Below are 21,157 nucleotides of genomic sequence, written 5' to 3'. Positions count from 1 at the left end.
GGGATTCCTGCTGGGCAGGCTCAGCCACCCATAAGCTCCACAACAAAGCTGTTTCCTGGGAGAAGACGGAGGGAGGGAAGAGGCGAAGGGATGAATAAGTGATTGTGTTTCTGTTAAGGTGTACCTGGCAGGCCCAAAGTAGAGGCCCCGGATCAGCGCAGACTGCCCATTAATGTTTAATCCCTACAAGGCCAAGGTCTGGGCCGACGGGAGGAAGGTCGCAGCGGGAGGAGGGTCGGAGCGCAAGCTGATTTTCTTGCATCAGTGTCCCCGGCCACCGCTGGCTGTGTGCCCTGCTCCAGACACGACTCCCAGGGGGTCTCTGCTGTGTGGATACCTGCCTGCGGCACAGGCAAGCTCTCTAGCTGCACATGGACGTTACCTCGGGTAGTTCAATAAGCACTTAGCCAATTTCTATCCATTATGGGTACAAAGGCCACCAAGACAAAGGCTCAGCCTTCAAAGGTCCCAGAACAGGGGTTCTCCCCTGGCTGCAAGTGACAGTCACTGCAGGAGCTTTAAAAATACATCAATAAAATTGGGAAAGAACAAGAGACATGGGGGCTAAAGGCCCAGGATGCACTAAGAGCTCCCGTGCCTGGGTGTCTCTGGCCTCAGGAGAGCTGGGTGCCCAGGGCTTATGCAGGAGGCTGGGGACCCGATGACTGTGGTGTGTGCTGCTCTCCCGGTATGTCAGAATTAGCTGTGGATGAAAACAACCTCAAACAACTTTCACGTTTGAAAATGAATGCCCTTAGATAACTGTGCTGATTTTTTTCCTAGAAAGAAGTAAACAGCTATGGTCAAAAACAGCCTGGCCCCAGGGTCATGAGGTTTTTAAAGTGATCAGGTGACTCCAATGTGCCTCCAGGGCTGAGGACCAGCAGCTCAGAATCTAGTGATGACCAGGCTAGGGGTGGGGCTGACGCCCCTGGGTGACTGCCCCTTAGGGTCTGGCGATGGCTCCGGCACAGCTCCCCTCATCCGTAAAACGGGGTTCAGAGATGCGTGAGGGGCCCTGGCACGGGAGCACATCGGGGAGATGCTGATGCTGTGGACACCAGTGAGCCCTGGGGGCCCGAAGCCTGGGTCTCCCTGAGCAGGAGCGTTGGGGTGAGGGATGCTCCTGCCTTGGGGTGGGGCTGGTCCACCGTCCTGTTCTCTGGACCAACAAGGCCACCAATTCTGGGGTCTGGAAGGAAGGCAGGCCCCCAGTGGACACATGGGACCCATGGTTTCCCTGCACAGCATCCGGCTTCCTGTCCTCCTGCAGGGGGCCCGGGGTTCTCAGCAGGGTTGAGAACCTCTAATCTGGTCCATCCTCTTCCAGGAGGCTCAGACCACAGGGAGTGGCGATTTGCCCTGGGTCCCTCCAGGAACGAGCGACCCCCTCACTACGCTAACCTAAGCCTGCCACCAGCCACACAAGACCTGGGTCTCAGATTCTGCCACAGAAACAGTCAGGTAGGTCTGTCCCAAGGACACATTCTGCACTTTTGTTAGCCCTAAGGAGCCTTGGGAGCCCTGGAGATGCCAGGAGATGCCGGGAGATGCCAGGCACTCCGGGGAAGCCCAGGCCCCGGCCAAAGGCCTAACAGAATCTCAAGGGTTGCTGGGTACCACTCACAAGGGCAACCTGTCACCCATCCTGCAGGCCCCCAATCTCACAGAGCAACCTCAGTACCAGGTGAGCCTTATCACAACTTCCTTAAAAGCAGGGGCCTCCGGATACAGGCCAGGCAGGCCCGCCGCTGGGAAAGAGGCACATCCCCAACTGCCTTCCCTCTAAGATCTCTCACTTTGTTCGGTCCTGTGGAAGCGGACACAACCCCCTGGACAGCCTGGGGCACTGAGGCTTAGACAGACTCACGTGTGGTCACCGCGCCGGGCTTTTGGGGGGCCGACTTGGGTGCTCTCGGTTTCCAAGCCTACCACCCACCTCATGCTGACTGTAAAGGATGAGCAGTCTTAGTGTTTTGGAAGTGAGAGGGGAGAATAAAAAGGGCATGGGCTTCCAGACCGCACTCAGCGAGCAGCTGGCCCCCTGCGGGGCCCCCCGCATTCCCCGCCTCCCCCGGCTGGTGGCGGCTTGGAAGTGTCCTGCTCAGGGGTGATGCTGAGGAAGCACTTGAAAAGCTTCGTTCCCTTCCTCTTTTCAATTTGACATTTTTAAGTTTTATTTTTCAATAGACAGCACCTTCACGCAGCTCAAAAATTTAAAAACAGGGTCTTGTCACAGCGGTAAGTCTCTCCCATCCTCGTCCCACCCCCATGGTAACTCTGTAATTTGGGGGGTACCCTTTCAGACCCCCCGTGTGCACTTACAAGCAGACACGAAGAGAGATGATTTCTCTGTGTTTACACAAAAATGGAGCCTCTTACCACCACTGCTCCACACCAGCTGTGCTTATGCTACCTGGCATTCCGCTGTGTGGCTGGACCCCCGTTTATTTCTCCACCTCCTGCGAAGGGCGCGGTTGTTTCTGGCGTGCCCCTCTCTGTAGCCCTTTCTACACACGTAGGAATGAACTGAGAGCCGAATTAACCAAAGTGGAACTGTGGAGTCACACCCATCAGTGGGTAATGCTCACCAAGTGTTCCAATGGGTTTTCATGTCGCCCCGACTTCAAGTCCAGATGTTTTTTACAAGAAGCATTAAACAAGCAGAGGCACTGTTGCCTGGGAATTTGGCAAGGCTCAGGCTGAGCTGGGAGGCGCAGCCCCCTGGAAAGCCAGGCAGAGCAGCCTGGGTGCATCTTCCCAGGTGCTGGCCATCTCCCTCCCCGCAGCAAACCGAGCCCCCCGCTACTCCCACCAAAGGCCGGGGCCAGGGCCTGTAAGCTGCCTGTTGTGGCTGCCAGGACGGATGAAGGAGTTTCCAGGACTAAGGAGGATTCAGAAGAGCCAGGGCCAGCCTCTTCCCTCTGCTCTCTGGAGGTGCTCAGGGTGGGGGCCGGGGAAGACACGGGGGACTCGGGGCAACATCAGACTCGGCTGAGCTGCCGGGCAGGCGTCTAAGCCTGCTGAGCTTGGCAGGGAAAGGGCTTTTTACGGACAGCGCTTAGCTCAGGTGCTGTCTCCCTGGGAGCCGGCAAAAACATTTTGCCTTGGCGCAAAGAAAGAAAACAGCTTTCCAAATATCTATCACTGAACACGAAAAGAAACTTAAAGCTAGTATTTGGATTGCTCAGTGCCTCAGGCTGTTAAAGATTTAGATGGCTGGACTGCTAACTCCCATCTCCAGGAAACCACGGATAAAAAAGATCAGAGAGGAGGGCAAAGAATGATGCAAGAGCGTTTACTACAGTGCTCGCGATGACAAGAAAGAGCCACAAACCCAAAGGGCCTCTGCTAGGGAAATGGGTAAATAATCTGTGCCTAAATACTAGAATGTTATGCGGCCATTAAAAGCTTGTTTTCAAAGAACATTCCCCGACGTGGGGGGAACGAAATATGTTAAGAGAACAAAAGCAGAAACCAGTGAACACACCGTGTCCCACATTTGGGGTCATATACATTGCAAAGAGGCTGAGAGGCATGTCAGCTGTGATTTACAAGTGCCTTTCCTTTCTTCTTCATGCTTTTTCTAATTTTCTACAATGAATACCTATTAATTAAGAATGGGGGGGAACCTCCCTTCGATAGTATCCATTTTTTAAAAGTAGGTAAGATTAAAAAACAAAACAAAACTGACGTGTGGTAATGCAGTGGTTAAACAGAAAACTCTCTAATTCCCAAATGAAGAATTCCCCAAAGATGCTGTTTTCTGATTATCTCAAGAACTGCACTCCATCCTGCAAAGTCCCAGCTGAGGCTTACATATGGCAAGAACGTCATCATCACAGAACAATCTGCCTCAGCCCCTCTGAAGAGCTGTCTTCTCAGACTGCAGGAATCAGCACAAAGCTGGGAGGATGGGGGGGGGCGGGAAGAGGGGGGACTGGCGAGGGCGGCTTGTGGGATCCTAGTTCCTCGAACAGGGATTGAACCTGTGGCCCCCTGCAGTGGAAGCGTGGAGTCCTGACCACTGGACGGCCAGGGAACTCCCCCAGTTTTATAATTTGGAAAGCAGGACATGAGACTATACTATCCAGAAGTCCCTTTCACGCTGAAGACGAGCACATTGAGATCTTACTGAAAAAGGCAGGTCCACACAGGAGAGACCTTAGCAAAACAGCACACATTTTGGGTGGACCGGGGGTTGGAGGGATTAAAAACTCCAACCATGCAGCCTTTCTGCCGCTGCAGTACAGCCACAAAGCCTGAGACAGGAGCCTGATGGCAAGGTAGCTACCACCATTGGGTGGCCCGTGAGAGGGAAGCAGAGAGGCACGCGGGTGCAAGGGGAAGGTAAAGGGAGGTGGCCCCAGGCTGGGCAGTGACCACTGGGGGCTGAGCCTCCTCTGGGCCTCGATGGCGACAAAGCCCCTCCATCCAGCCCCTTGGGGACCCACCTGTCCTAAGGAGAGCCTCGCCTGCTACCTCGGCAGCTCTGGGGAAATTCCTCCTGCTGGCCTCTCAACACCTGGATCTGCTCTCAGTCCCCAGTTTATTTTTTTGGCCGCGCTGAGAAGCTTGAGGTATCTTAGTTCCCCGACCAGGGACTGAACCTATGCCCTTGGCAGTGAAAGCGCCGAGTCCTAACCACTGGACCGCCAGGGAATTCCCATCAGTCCCCAGTTTAGATTTGGTCCCGGACTTGGGATTTCCGACAGCCCCCTCGGGACAGCCTCCTGCCCTTCAGTGTGTGATGCCCAGGCCTGACGCCCCACCTCTCATCTCTCCTGAATTCCAGATTCACGAGACTCTTGGTCCTCCTACCATTTAGGACTCCTAGTGCCCAACCTAAATGAATGCCCCTGGGGAAAAAACATGGCGGAAACATTAAACAAAAACGGCAAGGGCTTTGAAACACAAAGAGGATCTGATGACAGCACTGGGTCTCGTTCCGGAAGGCGCTCGAGGTGGGTGACACTTAACTCAAAGCCAAACTGAAAGGCTCCATCCTTGCCTTCAGAGGTGTCAGGTGTCTGAGCACAGAGAAGAGGGGGCTCCATCACCCCCCTCTCATAGGACAGAAGCCATTACTCAGTTTGAGCTGGGCTGCCAGGTGAAGTGTGGCTGGGGGGAGAAAAGCCCATCTGTCCGCTTTCCCCCTCTTCAAACCCAAATTGAACAATGAAACTGCAAAAACACTTCCATACTTACTGGCATGGTTTTGTCACCGAAGAAATAAATGGTCTTATAGCCGTCCTTTTCCACATGTCCCAGGCAATACCTCTTGTCCCATCCATCAGGGAAGACATCAAAGCTGATCTGGCCTCCTGCCGAGCGGGGAGGGAGACACACAAGCTAAAGGTGAAAAGGAGGCTAATGATATGTCACTGAAATAAAACGTGCCCTTTGATTTTGTCGGCAACTGGAGTGCCAAGGTTGATTTTTATTACCTCAGTTTGCTAATTACAATACTTTACGGGTAGGTTCTAGAAATCAATTCTTGCATGACTTTTTTTTCTCCAACGTGATTTCACCTAAAACCTAAAAATCTAAAGTCTAAAAAACAGACACAGAGTGCTGACTCAAGAGTGAGACCCACAATGGCTTTGCACCCGAGTGGTCTGCAGAGCGCGCTTAAACGAAGCCCAAAGCAGGTCGGTGAAAGAGCTGCGAACAGCTTTCTTCAGCCGTGCTCTCCTGGAGCTGCACTGTGCGCTCGGTGGAGAGGCCTGGGAGCAGGATGCATCTAGCTCTTCGTGCAGGAAAATGAAAATCCCACGGACGGGGATTGCCAGGCAGCTTTCTTGGGCAACAAAAACCTTTCAGAGCTGTGTCAGGGAAGATGTTCATCTCACAGTTCAAGGATACTTAACAAGCCACCCATTCATCTTTTATACAGAGGCCCTCTGCAATTCCAGTTTTCTGGCAAGCGTACGCTTATTTGAGCTGGTGAAAGGAGAGGGCTGTAAGTATGGCTTGTCAGCACTGACAGCAGAAATCGGTCTGTTTAAAGCGTTTGACAGGCATATTCCACCAAAAAGCGAGGCAGAGACATCAGCACTGCAGGAAGAGCTCTGCATCAAACACTGGAAACAGCCGCATGCTGGCCTGTCACTATGAACAGAAATTTCGTGAACCTAGACAAGTGCCTTCCCCTTTCTGGGCCTCGGCTTCTTGATTTGTAAAACCAGCCCAAGTGACTTCAAAGGTTCCTTGCCATTCGAACATCACAGGATTCCACAACACATTCAATCTACTTGATCTAAGAGGCCCTGTCCCACCTCTCTCCTACAGTCACCCATGAGCTAGCTGTCTTCTGCCCAAAGGTGTGGGGATAAGTTCTCACTCTTCATTAAGCAAGTTGCTCTTATTTTTGACCAGGAGAAGCGCAGGCAGGAAAAATCCTGCTGGGTGAGGATTTAGAACCAAACCCAGCAGCGTGGAAGTCATCTCCTAACCTGAGTCTCGGCTAGCGCTGATCAGCCAGGAGGGCAGTTTCCTGCCACGGACGGCCCAGCTGCAAACTCGTCACCGTCCAAGTTCAAGAGCACACCGGCCCACAACCACCTCCCGGCAAACAGCTCCCAGAGCCTGAAGCCCGCTTGAATGCATGATACCTATGGAAAACGTGAGGCCTTTCCCTGCAAACTCTCTCCGCAGATCCTCCACGAATTTCTGTCTTATACTTTCTTTCTGAGGAAAACAAAAAGATACCGATAGTCCACTGCATTAGAAGCACACTTTCTTGGCCGCAGAGATGCACACCACACGTCCATACACCCCGGCTATTTCATAAAAGACTCACTTGATCCAGTTCGTAGAACTCAATGCGTTCTTCATGGCTGCAGCTTCTTCCGACGGGGGACACATTCAACATCCCATTTCGGAATTCGATGAAAGTACCCCTGGGGAGGAAAAGGGGACGGAGGTCCCAGAGACACATCATTTATTTGAGCAACACAACAGATGGATAGACAGGCTAAAAAGCGGGCCAATTCCAGGGACGTTCCTGGCGGTCCAGTGGCTAAGACTCCGTACTTCCACTGCAGAGGGCATGGGTTCGATCCCTGGTCGGGGCATTAAGATCCCGCATGCCGAGGTGTGGTAAAAAAAAAAAAAAAAAGTGGGGCGATTCCGATGGCAAAGGCGGGTGTGATCAGCCTTTGGTGGTGCTGTGCTGGGCCGTGTGGCGGCCACGAGCCTCACATGGCTAGAGAGCCCTGAAAACTGTGGCTGATCTGACCTGAGATCAGAGTTCACAGATTTCGTATGAAAAAGGAGTGTAACCATCATTGACAATGCTTTATACTGACTATATTTGAAATGACTATAGTTTGGATATAGTCGGTTAAATAAAACATATTAAAATTAATTTCACCTATTCCTTTCTGTTGTTTTTTTTTTTAAACATGGCCACGGAAAGCGGAAAAAACGGCACATGTGGCTCATATTACATTTCTGCCGGACGGTGCTGCTCTTGAGCAGAGAATGTTATAGTTAACAAAGAGCTATGAAAAACAATTACTAGCTCTTCAAGTTCCCTGAGGAATTTGAAAATATATGTCCCAGACACCTTTGCAAGTGACCTAGTGAAATGTTGATTTTTACCAAGAAAAGCAACACAGGAAAAGCTGCTGAGGATCCCCAGGTGAGCCTCAGTAATAATACTTCAAGGGCACATGCCAGGCGTGGGGCTGGGGCCAGATTCCACGCCAGTGCCGCCACTTACCAGGGACCCTGGGCACCGCTCTGCTCTGAGCTCAGAAAGGGGCTAATGGCACTTGCTCTGAGCCCCCATGAAGGGGCTCCTGAAATGAAGAGTACCAGTTTATCTAAAAAGCTGGGAAGCAAGTAAAAATAGCGGTATCTCCATCACTGGATCCTTCCCCTGCTGTGTTCAACTTGCAGAAAAAGAGGGAAACGATACAACGTATGTGCACCTAAGACACTTTTTCAAACACCCCGTCCCGGTTGTCCTGGACTCGGTACAGACCAGCCTGTCGCCTATACCTTCTACATCTACACTGGGGTATGGGGCCCTGGTGATCATTCCCAGGGGGGATACTAGGCCTGTGGGTCCTAAACTGTCAGAAAAAGAGGTCATGCCCAAGGCAGGGAGGAAGGTTGATGCACTGTAGAAAGGCTTCTGTTCTAAAAACCAGGACTAAGGCGGCTGATCAAGCATTCACTTCCCCCCTGAAGACCTGGACGATGTGACGTCTTACTACACTTGCCTGGAGTGCGTGGGACATAGCATTAGACCCACGAGCAATGTGGGTAAACGCGGATCAAGGAGGAACTCAGCTCTGCCTTCTGAATTCACCAGGTATCTCAGGCTAATTTGGAGTCACAGCTCTGCACGCTGGGCCCTCTCACTAGATGACATCCTCTTTGGAGGACAGGAGTGTATCTTATCCTTTTTTTATCCTCCCTCAATGCTCAGCCCAAAGTAAAGACCGAAATGACCTGGGGTACGTTCTATGTTCACTTTCTACAATGGAGAATTTCTAATATTCGTAAAAGTCAACAGCACAGGATAAGGAACCCTCACGGGCCGTCTCCCAGCTGCCAGAAAGATGGACTTCGGGTCCCTCCTGTCTCATCCATCCCCCTTCCTGGGACAGATGTGAAAAAGGAAGCCCCTGCCCTCCGAGAGGAGGTGCCGAGCAGGGGCATCTGTTTTGGAAATTCTGGAAACAGGTCTCGAGCACTCTCGAAACTCCAGCATGTCTTGAAATTCAATCACCCTTTAAGAAATGTTTCACCCTCTAATCATTAGGGTGTTACACATTAAGTGCAGAAAACCGAGAAGATGAAAAGTATTTCAAAGAAACCACCTGAAATCTCATTACCAAGAAACAACCACCGTTAGCATATGGTCCGTTTTCTGCCAATCTTTTAACTGTGGGCATGTGTGCACATTACTGTTGTTATTATTTAAAAATGGGAATTGAGATAACAGTATTCAGAACAAGAGGTAGGTTCCCGAATCAAATGCCTACCGAGGCCAGAAAAATGAGACAAGTGCCCTGTGAAAGACTGGGGGATGGGGTGGGGGCAGCGCTGCCCGCCAGGCTGCTGCCACCTAGGAGGGAGCATCGAGCTGACGGGTTTTCAGATGCTGCAGAAGCCGGAAACCCAGGTATTTTAAAGTGTGAAATGAGACTTTTAAATGATAGCACTTAATGCAGATTTTACTGAACACCAGGGGCCAACTGAACTTGGCTTTGCATGGGATTTGGCCTGGGGGCCTCCAGTTTGAGAGTCCTGAGAAGGGGCCTGGGCCCATGCTGCTTTTCCCACACTGCTGTTCCACAGGCACGTGCCTTAACTGATAGCCTTTGAAAGCATATAGTTTTCAACTTCCATCACGTGGACGCACCATCATTTATGTAATCATTGGTCTACCGCTGGCTTTACAGAAGGTTTCCAGTGATCCCTTACTAAGCACCAGGCTTTGGAGTTAAGTTAGCTCCAACCCACCAGATGACATCACGCCATATTCCAGTGGCACTTCTTTGCTAAAAGCAAACCCACCTCTTCTTCGGGAGTTTAATTTTGGCCATGTAGCTCAGACAGTAGTTGATTAAATCCTGGATTAGGGCCTCACCCAGGTGACCTTGAATGTTCTAGATAAAGAAAATACTGGAGTTAACTTGACACAGTGGGAGGCCTTTTCAAAATGGCTTTCCAGCAAACCCAGGTCTTTAGCCTCTGTGGCTGGAGGGTCACCAAGCGGTGGTGGGGACACACCCCCCTGCCTTTCTCCTTTTCTCCCTTTTTCTCTGGTTGAAAACATTAGGCAAACCAGAAAGGGCCTCAGTCAAAACCATTTTCTGCTTCATGACTCAGGATTTTTGTATTCATTATCTCTCAAGTGCTTCCTGGAAGCCCCAAAGAGTTTATTGCTGCTGCCTTTTATTCAATTAAAATATCTGCAGACACTGATAGAAAATATATTTTGTTCCACTTTGGCTTCCTCTTACGTCTGAATAGAACGATCCTAATGGTAATAAGAGCTACATGGTATCTCTTAGAAATGCTTGCAGCAAGGCAACTTGCCCTAGTCTTTGCTACCATAATAGAAATATTAGATTAAGTGACCTTGAAAAACAATTATAAAAATTTAGTTAACAATTTGGAATGTGTACTAGTCACATGGTTCAATATCCAAAATGTAAAAAATACAGGGTGAAGATTCATTACCACTCTTCTCCCAAATATAACTCCCTGGAGGCATTCAATATCAAATACCTTGTGAGAAAACATTTCACTAGTAGTACAGAGTAGTCTGGATACTTGCAAACCTACCTGTTTGCACAAGAGTTTCCCATCTTTGTATGCTACCAAGCCATTTTCAGGAAACACATAATCATACTTTTCAACCACTGCCAACAAAACAAAATTGAGAATGCAATGAATTGGACCCTGTGTTTCTATTTCTTGATTAACACTAATCGCCAATAAAAATGCTAAACTCCAGTAATGACTGAAAGGCTATCTCATCTTAACAGATTGGGAGGGTGGAAAAAAAGCTCCTTAAAAACTTTTTTAAAAAGGCTCTTCATTATAAATTTAAAAGATGACAATTAGGCTGCAGATTGGAGAGTTGGTGGGCACCTCAACGATGGCTCCCAAACCCCACTGTGAATCTGCATCACTGGGGCAGTGATGAAAATCTGCAGAATTCCAGGCTCTGCTCCCAAGGTTTCTGAATCAGAATCTGCAGGGGCCAGGTTAAGAATCAGACTTTTTTTTTTAAAGCTCTTCAGGCGAGTCTTACATTCATTCACATTTGAAGACCACCCACATAAATCTTAATGGAGTCTCAAACTCTAGGTGCTTGCCAAAATGCAGATTCCCAGGCACTATGTGTTGGGTGGGGCTCCCACATCTCCATTTGAATGAGCTCCTCAGGTGATTCTGATACAGGTGGGTCTTCCACTTTCTTCTGGCTCGCTACTGTTTTGATTCTGGAGTTTCGACTCTTACTCTCTGAAATGTAAGATGCTGTGCTACACTGACAAAACCTCTCTGAGCCTCTGGTTAATTATGTGACCAGAGGCAGAAAGGGCAATCAGGACCAGGAAACAGGATCCCCGGGTCTTAATGTGTCCCATTATGTTGTTTATAACGTTTCTAAACAGAGCACCTACAAGGAAAATTAAGTGTAACCAGAACAGAGAGTTTTAAAGGGACTACACAGATCCCTCTTTCAGTAACTGGTTAAATAAATACACCCCACACAGATTTGCACTGTAAGATATTACACCTAGAACAGTGGTTCTCAACTGGGGGTGATTTTGCCCCCTGGGGACATTTGGCAGTGTCTGGAGACATTTTTGGTTGTCACACTGGGTGTGGCAGCACTACTGGTATCAAGTGAGTAGAGGCCAGGGATGCTGCTAAACATCCTACAGTGCACAGGACAGTGAGAATTACTGGCCCAAAATGTCAACAGTGCCAAAAAGAATGCTCAATCCATCTCTCTCTCTACCTGCTATTTCTTATAGGCCAGGCACCCTGGAGGCCCTGGGGCCATGGAGATGAATAATCCATAGCACTAGTCTTCAAGCCAAACATAACCAGACAGTTTCCAATTATCAGAGTGCTACACCCACAGCACTAGACTCTCTTTGACGGTAGTTGCTAAAGTATGATTCCCATGCCCTACAGACCCATGCCCTTCAGAATCTCCAGTGAAGGGGCACGTAAGAATCTCCACCTTCCTGGGGTCCTGGGCTTGAGTTTCTGGTTCACTAGGTGGGGAGGAGCCTGGGTGCCTCCCGACTAGGGAACTCTGGGGAACACTGCGATAGGGCAACAGAGGGAGGCATGAAGACCCGGAGCACCCCTCAACACCTGGGTGAGAAGGACGTCAGGAGATGGGGCCTGAACTAAGGCCAGAAGGGCAGTTAATAGGGACCAACAGGAAGGACTGCAGGCCGAGAAAGAGACACCCATCTTTCTAGGTGAATCTGTCCATGTATCCGAGTACCAACTGTTCCACTAGCAACTCCAGAAATTTATTTATAGGACTAAAAACAGAGGAAAAATAAAGGCAGAGAAAATGTTTCCCCAAACAAGGAAGCAGGAAGCCTGAAGCCTGCCACACGGGGATGAGGGCTCGGGGCTCCTGTGATACTAAATGGCAACAGGTCCCAACGTCATGAGAAGTTGACCTTTTACCAAAATGTAGCCAGCAACGTGGAGTTTACCATCATTTCCCAGTTGCTCCTGTACTTTCTCAAAGTCCGACCCGCCTACGACTCCAACTTTGATCTTCTGCCTCAGTTTTTGTAGAAAGCAATCCATGTCTTTGGTAATTTTCTGCATTTCAAAAAGGAAAACACAACAGTCAAGAGCCACGAAGTAATCGGGAGACTAAAATCCCAAGAGTGATACAACCCTTATTTTTATAACTGCCAATTTGGTTTCTAGGTCTACAGATAAGACCAACTATTTAGTCGTGCTTTTGGGACATCAACTTTTTTATTGGAAAAAAACTTGTTAAATTTTACTTATTTTTACCTAGTTTAAAAACACACAAGAAATATATTAACAGCTGTTATGTACTGCTCTAGCCTTTTTTCTGTGCATTTATATATACACTTGTCTATATGCACATATATAAATAGGTACTTTTTGAAACACAAGTGGACTCATTCCACATCTTGTGCAATGACTTGCTTTCTCAGCACTGAGTTGTGATTTTTTCCATAACGCATGTAGACCTACCCCAGTCCTTTCAAATGCCACACTGTGCTCCATTTATGGATTTAAGTTGATTAAAACAAAATAACATAATGAGATTAAAGAGGAAGTTGAGAGTTGATTTATTATAATTATATAAACAAACAAAAAGCCTTAGAGTAAGATCACTAGATTTTTCAGTCTCTCCTGAAAGAAAAGCTCTATCTATAAATAGTGGTCTCAAGACTTCCCTGGTGGTCCAGTGGGTAAGACTCTGTGCTCCCAATGCAGGGGGCCTGTGTTTGATCCCTGGCCGGGGAATTGGATCCTGCATGCTGCAACTAAGAGTCTGCATGCAGCAACTAAGACCCGGTGCGGCCAAAATAAATAAATAAATATTAAAAAAAAAATAAATAGTGGTCTCAGTGGTATAATTTTATGCTACTTAAATTCCAAACCGTGTGCCCATTCAAAAGAAATTTTAAACTGAGATGAAAAGATATCCCTGTGTTCAAGCAAATCACAATGAAGTTTTTAAACTTTTATTTCATTACTTTTAGCAATCTTAATTGTACACTTACATGGAATATCTACACAAATAAAGTTACCAGAAATTAAAAACAAAAAATCCACTTAACTCAACTTCAGTACAAAAACATCCAGAATTCAATCTTCTCTTTTTTTTTTTTTTTTTTTGGTACGCAGGCCTCAGCGGCCATGGCTCATGGGCCCAGCCACTCCGCGGCACGTGCGATCCTCCCGGACTGGGGCACAAACCCGTGTCCCCTGCATCGGCAGGCAGACTCTCAACCACTGTGCTACCAGGGAAGCCCTTCTCGTTTTCTATATATATATGTGCATAACTGAGTCACTTTGCTGTACAGTAGTAATTAACACAACACTGTAAACCAACTATACTTCAACAAAATTAATTTTTTTTTTTTTTTTTTTTTTTTTTTTTGGTACGCAGGCCTCAGCGGCCATGGCTCATGGGCCCAGCCACTCCGCGGCACGTGCGATCCTCCCGGACTGGGGCACAAACCCGTGTCCCCTGCATCGGCAGGCAGACTCTCAACCACTGTGCTACCAGGGAAGCCCTTCTCGTTTTCTTAAAAAAAATTTTTTTAGAGTAATACATGCATATAATTAATAAAATTGTACAGAAGGGCTTACATTAGAGTGCAATCTTTTCTACATCTTCCGGTGGAATCTTGACCTAATAGACAAAATCTAGTGGCCTCTGAGTCAGTGATTGTGAAAATGGGTCCCAGAGTCTGCACAACTGCTTTACTCAGAACCGACGTCAGAATGCAAGTGGGGAAGATTCCCATGATTGCAAAATATTAAAAATGCAACACAAACGCAATACTTCCACCTTCAAACAGAAGCCTAAGGGTACAATTTACTTTCTCTTGACCCTTGTGCACACTGATGAGCTAAAGGGTATTGCTGTCCAGCTATCAGACGTACTCTGCAACTTACATTGGTCAGAGGCACCTTTTCGCTTCCAGATGGCAGCAAATACTTTTTGACAGGAAATAAGACCTAGCTGCTCGTGACCACAATAGAGCATCTAAACTACTCCGCACTGCAGGAGAGATTTGGAGCAAAATAACCACACAGCCAAATTGTCATGTTTCTAAATAACTCTCGTGCTGATAATTTCAAGGAATTCTAAATCATCCCAGACAAAATAAAGCAGAGAAAGAGCCAAAAGCTTGGAATTAAGGTGAAAAAATGTTAAAAGTTCACCTTCTGAAAAATTTTTAAAAAAATTATAAAAGACTTTTTTGGGACAATTAAGGAAAACTGAGTGGAATGAGGAAGAGTTAGAAAATAGGGCCTGTGGGCCAGACCCAGCATGCTGCTTGTTTTTGTAGAGTGACTGGAACACAGCCATATATCCATTCATTTCCGAGGTGTCTGTGGCCACAACTATAGATATGAGTAGCTGTGACAGAGTCCATATAGCCTGAGAGCCTCAACCATTTACTATCTGGCTTTTTACAGAAAAACGTTTGCTGACCCCTGGACCAGGGTATAAAATAATATTAGGGAATTGGTGACAGTTTCCTTAAGTATGATGACGGTACTTTGGTTACAACACATGTCCTTGTCCTCAAGAGCTGCAGGTGCGAACATTTAGGGGTGAAGCACCATTATGACTACAGCTTAGGAAGTGGCACAGAAAAGATTAAAAAGAGAGAAAGTTAATATCAATCACTGTTGAATTTAAGTGGTGGGAATATGGATGTTTTGGGTACTGTATTTTTCCATTGATTCTGTACGTTTGAAATTTTTCATGATAGGAAGTTGGAAAACAATTCACCCAGGTTTATACCCTGGTTCTAAGTCTCAACTGCTTTTAGATGCGATGGCATTTCTTAGGAAAGTACTCAGAACAGCAAAATTCTACTAAAACACTAAAATGTGCAAAGCTCTGGACTCCGTTCTAATTAGATTTTACCTGTTTAGGTCATATACTATTTCAGCAGCTGCAGGAAAAGATAACCCATCTGATTGCTTTCGGATTGTCTTGTGCTTATCAATGTTTGAGAACGCGAGTATTGAGGAAGGGAAAGGTTGTACAATGAACAGAACTGTTGCTAAAATAGTTTTTATTTTTTATTTTTAAAATAGCTTTATTTTTTAACCTTGAGCACCCAGCACAAAGAAACAATTCTATTTTTTTTATTTTTTAAATTTATTTATTTATTTATTTTTTTAGCTGTGTTGTGTCTTTGTTGTGGCACACAGGCTCTGTCTAGTTGTGGCGAGTGGGGCTACTCTTCATTGTGGTGCGTGGGCTTCTCATTGCGGTGGCTTCTCTTGTTGCAGAGCACGGGCTCTAGGCGCACAGGCTTCAGTAGTTGCGGCACGCGGGCTCAGCAGCTGTGGCACACGGGCTTAGTTGCTCCGTGGCATGTGGGAACTTCCTGGACCAGGGCTCGAACCCATGTCCCCTGCACTGGCAGGCAGATTCTTAACCACTGTGCCACCAGGGAAGCCCCGAAACAATTCTCTTTAAAATTAGATTTTTTTTTGAGTGTAAAAATTTACTTACATTCGCCAAAGAATATCACGTTTCAAATGTTTTAAGGGAGAACACTGTGGGTTGCCTGGTCTCGCTGCTATTTCATACTTCATACTTCATGCTTATATATCCTGGTACCTTCTGGGAATCAGAAGCACGTTCCTGAATGACACACCTAGTAACAGAACAGCCTCCACCTTGGAGCAGTAGCAGAAAACGGCAAACTTAGCAAATAACGATGCCCTGAGGCCCAGAGACTTGTACCAGATCTCTTGTGTGAAATCAAGGTCATGGTTTCACTGAGTCTGTTTCCTTATTTAAAATGGAAATAACTATCCTACCAGGGATGAAAGAGGAAGAAAAGTTAAGAGGGTCTAATGATACTGTGTAAAAAGGCTTGGAATGTAAATCCGAGGCCATTACAGCCAATGGGCCAAATTGAGAGCAGTTTTACTGGAACGCAGCTATGCTATGTCTACAGAAGGTCTATAGTTGCTTTTGCATTAAAGTAGTTACTACAGACCATATGGTCGGCAAACACACACGTATTTGCTATCTGGCCTTTTACAAACAATGAATTGCTGACATTGGCTCCAGACCACTATGGGCTAATTAACAACCTACAAGTGTGCACGGATCACTGAATCTCAGAATCAAAAAGGGCCTTTGGAGAACTTGCAATTGAGCATCATCACTAGATACATAGCACCTGTGGCTCAGAAAGGTCAAATGATATGGACGGCTAAGGTCACAGACATTCGTTGTGAATTCTGGAGCACACATACCACTGCTTTCACCTGGCCCAAACTAAGCAGGGTAGAGCTAGAACTTGAAGACAGTGAGGCTACTTGGGCCAAGTCTCAAGTTCAAATGGCTGGTGTTCGGTGACTAATCTGTGCAAGGGGGAGGTCAGAGTGAGCAAAGATCCCAAATGTTAATCTTAACTGAAACATATCCGTGCCTACGGCAACAAAATCTGGAAATGAGAAGTTTCTAGGAGTCCAAGGAGGTTCTTAGCAGGCAGCCTGCAGCAATCTAGGTCTCCTCCGTCGCCCCACTCCACTGCAGGGCTGGAGAAGGGAGTGGTGGCGGTCGCTGATATTAACTGAATATTATTGAACCCAGTCTACCGTATGCAAGATACTTTCATGAACTTATATGATTTCATTCGACACCCACAAACACCACATGCAACAGGTCATATCCCCACTTAACGTCATAGATGCTAAGGCTCTGAGGTTAAATGACTTTGCTCAAGGTCACACAGTTGTCAGGAGGTAAAGCTAAGACTCTACCAGGTCCGTTTGACCTGGAAACCTATGTCTTTCACATCAGGCTACAGGCAAAGACCACACGTCATAGGTCTGAGGAGGGCACCCAAGCTGGTAAAGGGGCAGAGCTGGGGTTCAAACCCGGGGCTGGAGGTGAGAGTCCAGAACTGCGTTTTCCAACCCAAGCTTCTTGCTCTCTAGAGTTTTCCGGCCTGTCCCATCTCTTCGAGGACCCTGAGGTCTTGAAGAGCTGGTGGGAGCTTCCGTCTCATTCCTCCAGGAACCCAGAGTAGAGGTCGGTCCCTTCAGGGGAGGTAGGCGGTCCTTAGCCCCGTCTGGGAGCAGCAGGGGGCTCTGCACCGGCTGCCGCCAGCCCGCCGGACGCCGCTTACCTGCCGCGGGGCCGTCAGGGTCCCGTCCACGTCGAAGAGGCAGAGCGCTGGGCCGAGCGCCGCCATGACCCCAGTTCCCACGCGAACTTTACAGGATTCGAAGGCACCTGGAACCTGCCTCGGAACTTCCGGGACCAGCCCCCATGCCGCAGGGCACGCCGGGAGGAGGAGAATCCACTCCCATAATGCCTCGGACTCCGGTAGCTGTTCTCCCTGGACTACAGATCCCAGAATGCAACGCGCCTCGACGCTGCCCTATTAGGGCCGAACACGCGCTCTTAGAGGTTCCGGGAGTAGGTGGGATTCACTTCCGGCAGCAGGCACTAAAGTCATGGTAAGAAGGCGGATGGTGGGAAGTAAGGGAGGTGACGTGCTTTGTGGGTCGGGGGCAGGCCTGGGGCAGGTCTGCAGACACCTGGGGTTCTGATTCGGAGAATCCATGGGAGGGACGTGGGTTCCGATTTGTTATTCCCCGCTCTCCTCTGCGCTCAGGTCACGTGGGCCAGCAACTGCGATAACTAAAACTCACTGAGCACTCGCCGAGCATCGAGTGCATTTGAAGGCTTTAAAACCATCATCACATTCAGTATATTTTGGATACCCATTTTGAAAGATGAAGAAACTGGGGCCCAGAGAGGTGGAGTAATTTGCCCAAAGACCCACTGGTCTTTGACTGTAGGAGTCGGGATTGGAACCCAGATCTGACTTCACCGCCCAAAGTATCTTTCACTGCACTATTCGAGGTGTGGAACTGTGCATCTCATAAAACCCTTGTGCTACGGGTTGACGCCTCCCTCCTCCTCCGTTCTACCCCCATCCTTCAATTTAGGCCAAGTAAACAGCGTTTCTCTTCTGACCCCAAGATGACGCTTTAACCTGACCGAGAATTGGGTAGTTATTATGATGAATATCTTGCGGATTTGTTCCCCACTAGGACATTGATTGAGTTTCCTGCTTGGGGAAATGTCACACACGCTGTGGATCCAGTGCCAGCCCAGAGTTGGCCCTCTCAAGGTATTTGTTGAATGAATGAAGGCTGCGCTTCCTTTCCTATACCTACTTGAGCTGTCTGGAGGAAAGAGGACCGGTTTAAAAGTCAGACTCTGCCCCACTCACTGGCTGTGTGTCTTTGGGTAAATTTCTTACCTTCTCTGGGCTTAATTTTCTCCGTGGTAAAGTAGAAGTAGTGGTTCCCATCGCAAACAGCTTTTGTGAAGATCATGTGAGGTAAAGCATCTGGCTTTACCTTTCTTTCCGTCTCTGGCAGTGATGCCGGCCTCACAGGATTGGTGGGAGCCTCCATGTAAGACGCTTTGTAGCCGTTCCTTGTGTGATTAGCGTGGTTGAGTTCCATGAGAGAAATGGTCTCCCTGTCTCCCTTTCAGGCTGCCTTCCTCCGAGCTGTGCCGCGGTCGCCAGGGCCAGCTGCATGGGGAAGGCCTCTCCACGGGCTATGGTGCTGCAGTGGGCGGGATCCTAGGAGGTGGGTGGGAAGCAGGCCACCAGCCTCCAAGGAGAAACCACCCGGCACAGAGACAGAGACATTTCAGATGGTGTACCGGTTTGATGCCATCAGGGCTTTCGGGTACTTGTCTCGGCTGAAGGTGGCACAGACGGCCCTGACGGTGGTGGCCTTGCCGCCTAGCCTCTACTGGTACTTCCAGGGCCTCATGACCTTCAACTCCCTGTGCCTGGCGGGCGGGATCGCTGGCTTTGCCCTGGCCATGTTGTGCTGGATGAGCCATTTCTTCCGGAGGCTGGTGGGCATCTTGTACGTGAATGAGTCGGGCACCATGCTGCGGGTGGCCCACCTGACCTTCTGGGGCCGGCGACAGGAGACATACTGCCCTGTGGCCGACGTGATCCCCATGACGGAAAGCCAGGATCGGCCTCAGGAGCTGTTCGTGCGGATCCAGCAGTACAGTGGGAAACAGACCTTCTACCTCACCCTGCGCTACGGACGCATCCTGGACCGAGAGCGTTTCACACAGGTGTTTGGGATGCTGGACAAGTTCAAGTGAACGGACAGGAGCCGGGCCTCCTGCAGGCAACCTGAGGGTGTGGGCGGGGCTGAAGGAGGGGGTCGGGCAGCTGGAGACTTTGCCGTGGCACCTGGGAACTTGTCTTTTGGGATGAGGAAATTCATGAGATAGAAGTGAGTAACTGGGTTTAGAAAGAGGCCCTGAGTGCAGATTCTTAACTGCACTTGTGTGTGACATTCAGATAATGGCCAGAAGTTTCTGTTAAGAGCCAGTTCTTGGAGGAAGTGATGCCAGGCTTTCTCGAACAGTTACACTGCTGTGAAATCAAAGAGAGAGAGGTGGGGGGTGGGAGCCAGAAGACTTGGGTCTGTCCGTTTCCAAATCCCTGTCCTGGGGCAGGTTATCAAGTCTCTCAGAACCTTGGTTTTCACATCTTAAAGTGGAAAAATCCTCCCTGTCTCCTGGGATGGGTGTGAGAATAAACAATAAATGTCATTGTTAGTTCAGAGGTGATGGCGCCGCAAAAGGCTTCCAGGCAATGGGTAGGGATTTCACCAGCCCTATGCTGCGCCCTCTTGTGGACCCAGCGGCGGGGGGACCAGGATGAAGCCTAGAGGTGGGTCGTTCATCCTGCCAGCACAGTAGCTGCACAGCCACTGGGGCAAGGTTGTAATCCGAGCAAGTTCACCGCCCAGAGGTCTAGGGGCTCTCACATCAGAAGGCTTTGCAGTGTGATAAAGTCAGATGAACTATATGCTGGTGTGATACTTTATAAAATAAAGCCAGTTATATGTAATGTCCCCCGTAATTAGCAATATGCTTATTATATAATTTGTAACAAAGTAAAGAGGACAGAAGTCATGATCTTTGATTCTACCACTCAGAAGTCAATGACTAAATTTTGTTTTGTGACCTTCCAGTCTTTTTTATTTTCAAATCATAGTAAAATATAAACATAAATTTATCCTTTTAATCATTTTAAGTGTACACTAAGTGGTATTAAGTATATTTAGTGTTTTGCAACCATCACTTCTCTCCATTTCCAGAACTTTTTCATTATCCCAACCAGAAGCTGTGCACCCATTAAATAGTAACCCCCCAACACCCCCTTTCTCCAGCCCCTGGCAACCACTAATCTGCTTTCTGTGTCTATGGATTTGCCTATTCTGGATATTTCATGTAAATGGAATCATCCACTGTGTGGCCTTTTATGTCTGCCTTCTTTCACTTGGCATAATTTTGCAAGGTTTACCCATGTTGTAGCAGGTATCAGAACTTCATTCCCTTTTTATGGCGGAATAATATGTATATAGCACATTTTGTTTATCCATTAATCTTTTGATGGACATTTTGATTGTCTCCACCTTTTGGCTGTTGTGAGTAATGCTTCTGTGAACATTGGTGTACAAACATCTGAGTTTCTGCTTTCAGTTCTTTTGGGTATTTTCTGAGAAGTGGAATTACTGGGTCATACGGTAATTCTAAGTTTAACTTTTTGGGGACCTGCCAACCTTTTCCATAGTGGCTACACCATTTTATATTCCCACCAGCAATGCATCAGAGTTCCAATTTATCCACATCTTTTTTTTTTTATATATATAATAGCCATCCTAATGGGTGTGTACTTCACTGTACTTTCAGTATTTACTTAAAACATAGATGTTATCCTGTATCTGAAATTGGCTTTTTTTTGCTTCATGTTATAACATAAGACTACGTCAGTTATAAACATTCATTTAAAATACTCAATCACAAGGAAGAAACCTTGTGACTATGTGAGATGCTGGA

General features: G+C 47.9%; 2 protein-coding genes across 2 annotated transcripts in view; one reads left to right on the top strand and one right to left on the bottom strand.

The window, feature by feature from the left end:
• PMM2 (phosphomannomutase 2) overlaps nt 1-17,488 on the bottom strand; it is a 20,180-nt gene extending 2,692 nt beyond the window's left edge. Inside the window, exons 1-7 of the mRNA XM_007469930.1 lie at nt 17,388-17,488; nt 12,216-12,327; nt 10,309-10,385; nt 9,535-9,626; nt 6,803-6,902; nt 6,615-6,690; nt 5,209-5,324 (exon numbers count right to left, since the gene is read on the bottom strand). Coding sequence (XP_007469992.1) covers nt 5,209-5,324; nt 6,615-6,690; nt 6,803-6,902; nt 9,535-9,626; nt 10,309-10,385; nt 12,216-12,327; nt 17,388-17,453 — 639 coding nt within the window. The 5' untranslated portion in view covers nt 17,454-17,488. The remainder of the gene's footprint in view (nt 1-5,208; nt 5,325-6,614; nt 6,691-6,802; nt 6,903-9,534; nt 9,627-10,308; nt 10,386-12,215; nt 12,328-17,387) is intronic.
• Nucleotides 17,489-18,778: 1,290 nt separating this feature from the next.
• On the top strand, nt 18,779-19,415 carry TMEM186 (transmembrane protein 186). The gene has a single exon (XM_007469929.1). It carries the CDS (start codon nt 18,938-18,940, stop codon nt 19,406-19,408), a length of 471 nt encoding a protein of 156 aa, XP_007469991.1. The 5' UTR covers nt 18,779-18,937; the 3' UTR covers nt 19,409-19,415.
• The last annotated feature ends 1,742 nt before the right edge of the window (nt 19,416-21,157 follow it).

The sequence above is a fragment of the Lipotes vexillifer genome, unplaced genomic scaffold (assembly GCF_000442215.2).
Source record: "Lipotes vexillifer unplaced genomic scaffold, Lipotes_vexillifer_v1.1 scaffold1120, whole genome shotgun sequence".
Lineage (NCBI taxonomy): Eukaryota > Metazoa > Chordata > Mammalia > Artiodactyla > Lipotidae > Lipotes > Lipotes vexillifer.
Note: the sequence above shows the minus strand (reverse complement) of the source record. Positions and strands in the feature narration are given on the sequence as shown.